At 55.3% G+C, this 5,047-nt stretch overlaps 1 protein-coding gene across 2 annotated transcripts; it reads right to left on the reverse strand.

Moving 5' to 3' along the window:
* Positions 1-1,629: 1,629 nt before the first annotated feature.
* PPDPF (pancreatic progenitor cell differentiation and proliferation factor) lies at positions 1,630-4,527 on the reverse strand. 2 transcript variants are annotated; one of them, XM_071759721.1, is made up of 5 exons: positions 4,415-4,527; positions 3,355-3,443; positions 2,491-2,568; positions 2,226-2,322; positions 1,630-2,020 (listed from the first exon to the last, which is right to left on the reverse strand). In XM_071759721.1, exons 2-5 carry the CDS (start codon positions 3,407-3,409, stop codon positions 1,909-1,911), a joined length of 342 nt encoding a protein of 113 aa, XP_071615822.1. In that variant the 5' UTR covers positions 3,410-3,443; positions 4,415-4,527; the 3' UTR covers positions 1,630-1,908. The 2 variants fall into 2 exon arrangements, with proteins under 2 accessions (XP_071615822.1, XP_071615823.1); XM_071759722.1 differs by having other exon boundaries at positions 3,355-3,440; positions 4,413-4,527.
* Between the last annotated feature and the right edge of the window lie 520 nt (positions 4,528-5,047).

Consider the following 5,047-nt stretch of genomic DNA (forward strand, 5'->3'; position numbering starts at 1 on the left):
GTCCTTTCCCAACCCCTCTGCTGTCAGCAGTGCAAGTTCTGCTCTTAAAAGCATCTGCCTGCTCTGCTTTCAGCCTGGCATGTGCTCCCCCCTTCTTCCCCTCCCTTTTAGGGCCTCAACTTGACCCAGTGGCATTTGAAAAACAGCCTCAGGCTTCGAGCTGCACAGCGGGTACCCTTTTTTTTTTTTCCTTTTTTTCTTTATATTATTTTTTGGCCCACATTGCCCTTTGAAGGGTGAGGGGGAAGCAAAGCTGCTGGAGGGAGGAAAAATTATAAAATTAAATAACTAACATTCCCCAAGCAGCAAGAGGCTGGCAAGGCAAGGCAGTATTTAAATCTTTCTCCTGCTGGGGGTTGCTGCCAGAGTTCCTCCTAGGCACTGGGGTGGCACCAGGGCCGCTGCAAGGGCCGAGGGTGAGTGGAAAGCTCTTTAATTATTTTTGTATTTTCTACCCAAATGACGTTAATCAAAAGCCAAACAGCAGGAGAGCAGAGGGTACCCAAAGCTGCTGGCCCTGAAAAACACCCTGCAACCCCCCCTTTGGCTGCACTTAGACAGGGTTGGGGGGGAGTGGATATCCTAGGGACAGGGGGGACACAAACCCAAGGACAGGGACAGCTGCCTGGATTCAAGTGCTCCAGGCAAAGCTGACACAACATTTTTCCCCTCCCAGAAACAAGGAATGAAGTTGGAAGTGACCCCAGGTGCCCCTGCAGTGTGAACAAAAAGCAGAGCAGGCACCTCCCCAGGTCAGGCAGCTGCCTGCCACAGCTTTGCCCTTTGCCCCTCTGGGGGATTGGGACAAAGTCACCTCTCCTGGAGGTCCCAGGGATGCCATGGGGGCTGCAGTGCCTGGTGCACACAGGGCAGGAATTAGGATCTTAGGAATTAGGATCCCAGAGCTCAGGCTGGGGCTGAAAACAAACCCGAAAAATTTGGCATCTTTAGATCCAGCCCTGCCAAGGCTCTGTTTGCCTCCAGCAGCCAGGAGGACCTTGCTTCCTCCTTGTTTTCTCAGTGCTTGATGGAGCAGAACTGCCCAGTGCTCAGGCTGATCAGAATTGGGCCAAACCAGCCAAGTTGACTCATTCAAGACAAAAATCAACCAGAACACTCTTGGGCTGCCCAGCCCAGTGCACCCCATGAGCTGCCATCCACACCACGAGCTCCAGCTTGACATCAGAGCCACAAAACACAAGCCCTGAGCACACAGAGGGCACCGAAATCTGCAAGAAAACCCTTTTCCCCAGCCTTGGGTAGACTTGGCTCAGCAACAACTCACCCGTGCCCCAGAGGCAGGGATGTGCCCAGGGAGCAGAGGGAGTTCAGAGGAGCAAGGTCAGGCTGTTCAGCCCAGCTGAGGAGGAAAGGGTGGGGGAGGCATCTGCAGCAGCTCTGCAGCCCAGCAGGATCTTGCTAACATGCAAAACACAAATATATACATATATACATATATATATATATATATATATATATATATATATATGTATATCCATGGGAGTCACTGGCACGACCAGTGCCAACCAGACCCTGTTGGAAAGGCTGCTGTCAGATGCTGTGCCATGCCCTGGTCCGACCCCACTGCCACTCACAGCACCCTTCTGCTGAAAAAACCATCCCACAGGGTTTGAAAAGGCTGCTCAATGTTTATTAGTTGCCATCATACAAGTCCAAGGTAAATAAACCGTGTTACCAAGTCCCTGTAGAACGGGCGTTGTTGCATCGAGTAAAAAGATTGGGGTGGGAATCACTGAGAGGGGGATTGCTGGCACTTTTTTTTTTTATCACCAAGCAGCACCTTTGCCTGGGAGCAGCCTGCTTACCCTATAAGGGGGTGAGGGGTAGGAAATGGGGGTGGGGGGAAGGGGCTGTGCCCGCCGGGATGGGGAGCAGCCACCGAGCCACTCATGCTGAGGGCCCAGAGCTGGGCTCACTGAGGTATCGCCTCCGACCCGCTGCTGAGGCTGGCACCAAGCCACATGCCATGGGTCCTGCTGCCACCTGCAGAGCTCCCAAGCTGTAAAGACAGAGCAGAGAAAGGGGACAGGTTGAGATCAAGGCGTTTTGCTGCAGTTCTGTGTTTATTTCTGTAGAAAAAGGAGTCGGTGTCACCCGCTGGGTGAGGATGCGTCCCAGGGGACGCAGCAGGGATGTCCCCCCACCACCACCCTGTGTGGGGTCACCCTGAAACTCCCTGAAATCATCTCAAGCAAAGCACTGACCTCCCTGGGGACTCTGACAGGGTTGTCATGGCTGGGTGAGCTGTTTTCCCAAAGAAGAAGCTGGTCCACCAGTGGTCAGGGTCAGACTTGGGCAGACCTGGGGGACAAGTGTGTTTGTCAGGGAAAATCCAGGTCAGCACAACCCAGGTAACCCCCACTACCACCCCAGTCTCACCCCATAGGAGAGGCTGGGTCCTCTCCAGAGAGACTGGGGCCAGGAACAGTGTCCCCCCCATGGTCCCAAGGCAGGAGATGCAGCACTTACCCGGGGGATGGGGAATGACCTCCCCAGAATACTCCGAGCTGCCACAGGAGCTGCTGCTGGAGGTGGAGCTGAGGCGTCCTGTGAAGAAACCATCAGAGCCACCACTGAGCCTTGGTCATCCCACAAAAAGCAGAGCAGAGCTTTGGTGTGGCCATCCCCAGGCTGACCACATCTCACCTCCAGTAACTGCCCGGCTTCAGTGCCAAGATAATAAAAAGCACTGGGAAGGAAAGCCTGGCAAGATTGCAAAGTGGCCAGGAGCAGGGAGAAGCAAAGCACCTGCACACCTCTGTCTAGGAAAACATTTGTAAGCCCAAGAACTTTACTTAATGGTTTTGCAGCTGCATGCAGGGCTTGAGAGGCCTTTGCAGATGACTTGAGGCCAAAAGGGTGCAGATTCCTGCATATAATCCACACAGCTTTAGTCCAAACCTGTTACTACAGGGGAATACTCCTGTTCCCTCCAGTTTAGGCAACACATTAAACCAGAAAGTCCCTTCCCTTGAGATGTACCAGGAGCTCCCATTACTAGACTGGTTCTGCAACTCATTTCCAGTGCAAGATGCATTTGAAGCCATCACCTCCCCTCATCTACAACCTTAAGAACAAGTGAAGGAGCTCGCAGGACCCATCTCCAACTGGTTACAACTGGGCAGGGGCTGTGGTGGCCCAAAGGAGGGTCCCAGCAGTGGGAAGGATGGTTCCTTTTTCACTAAGGAACCTGCCAGCTCTCCTTGGGGCTTCAGCTGGAAGTTCACACACCAGCTCAGCTTCATCTCTGCTGGAACCACATCGCTTCCAGGCTGGGTAAGTGTCCTGACACCCACCCACCCACCCACCCAGGAGCTGAGCACCAGCTCTTACTTCTGTAGTAGTTGTGAGTTGCCATGAGGGAGCCGCTGGACGGGATGGATGCCATGGTTCTGATCTTGCTTCTTCTGCTGATGTAAAACCTGGAAGCAAAGGCACAGCTCTCACTGCAGAGGGGCCTCAGGGTTGTCCCTCCAACCTCCACCCACCCAGGGATCAACCAGCACCCACACACTGGGCTAACACTGGTTCCAGTATGAGCTGAGTACAGAGGTTCAAGCTGTGGAGCCAAAGCCAAAATAATTCCCTGGAAAACAGCTGCTGGCCCGGAGCACACGTCTGGCAAGTCTGCACAGCACCTTCCCCCAGCTCCCCCCTCCCTCTCCGGGTGTTTTGGTCTTTTGCAGAACTCCAGGTCCCCTCCCTCCATCAACAGTTGGGAATTACGACATTCCAGGCTGGGATTGCCCAAGCAGCACAGGGAGTGCTCAGCCCGGGGCACACACCGAGGATTTTCCTGTGGGGGGGGGAGGGTTCTGGACCCGGTTTTGGGAGCTCAAACCTGCCAGCCCAGGGCCCCCCACGCACCACACATCCCCCCCACCACCCCCTGCCCTGCAGCCTTCTCTTCCAGCAAGAAACTCGCTCAGTTTTGAGCTGGGGAAAGATTTTCTCCCCGATCCCAAGCGCCTCCTTGGTAAGACGCTGCCTCTTCCCACTCCCCTGGATCCTTTCTTGCCCTAAAGCTCCAAAAAAAGACTCATGACAGGCAAAGGGTCCCCCTGCCAGTACAAAACACGGTCCCTGGGACCTGCAGGGCACCGAGCCCCGGGGGGACAGCGACTGCACCGCTCGGGGGGTGACCCAGGCACCGGGGAGGCACCCAGAGCCCCCTGGGACCCCCATTATCCCAGACACCCATACTCCCCCCAGCTCCCGATCAGCTTTTCCTTGATCTAACCACACACCCCCTGCCACAAAACATCCCCGCCGCGCCTCCGTCAAGCCGGAAATCATCAGCGGGGAAACTGAGGCACGGAGCTCACCCTTCCCAAACCTAACCCCTTCCCTCCTCCCCGAATTCCTACGGCTTTTCCCGGTTTCCCCTTCCCACCTGGGCTGGCCGGCGGCGGGGTCCGGCGGGCAGGGGTTAGGGGGAAAGGGGGGCACCGGGGCCGGGGTGCGCAGGGACCTGAACCGCTCCGCACCCCACGGCCTGAGCCGCGGCGCTGCCCGGAGCGCCCCCCGACCCGCCCTTATATACCCACCCTCTGGCCACGCCCCCCGAGGGAAGGCAACCAATCGTGGAGAGGGGCGAGGCTCGCTCCGCCCCTCGCTCTGGTGTATTTGCATGTCTCCGCCCACTTGGGGCGGTGCAGCCAATAGGACGTGGGGGGGACTAGTTCGGCCACGCCCCTTTCCCCAAGAGGGGCGGGGCCTGAGAGGGCAGCGTGTGCGCGGGGTTTTGGGGGGGGGGGCTTTAAAATGAGCGTAAATAGGGATAAATAAATATGGATAAATAAATAAATATGGATAAATAAATAAATAGGGATCCAGAGCTGGTTGAGCTGTGTCAGTTTGGGGGAAGAATGCTTTGTTTTAGAGGAAAAAACCTGCAGCGTTTGAAGGTTGTGGGGGGGAGGCTTTAAAATGAGCATATTTATGAATAAATAAATAAATATGGATAAATAAATAAATATGGGCTTGGTGGGATTCGGAGTTGGTTGAGCTGTGTCAGTTTGGGGGA

Source organism: Heliangelus exortis, chromosome 16 (genome assembly GCF_036169615.1).
Source record: "Heliangelus exortis chromosome 16, bHelExo1.hap1, whole genome shotgun sequence".
NCBI classification, from domain to species: domain Eukaryota; kingdom Metazoa; phylum Chordata; class Aves; order Apodiformes; family Trochilidae; genus Heliangelus; species Heliangelus exortis.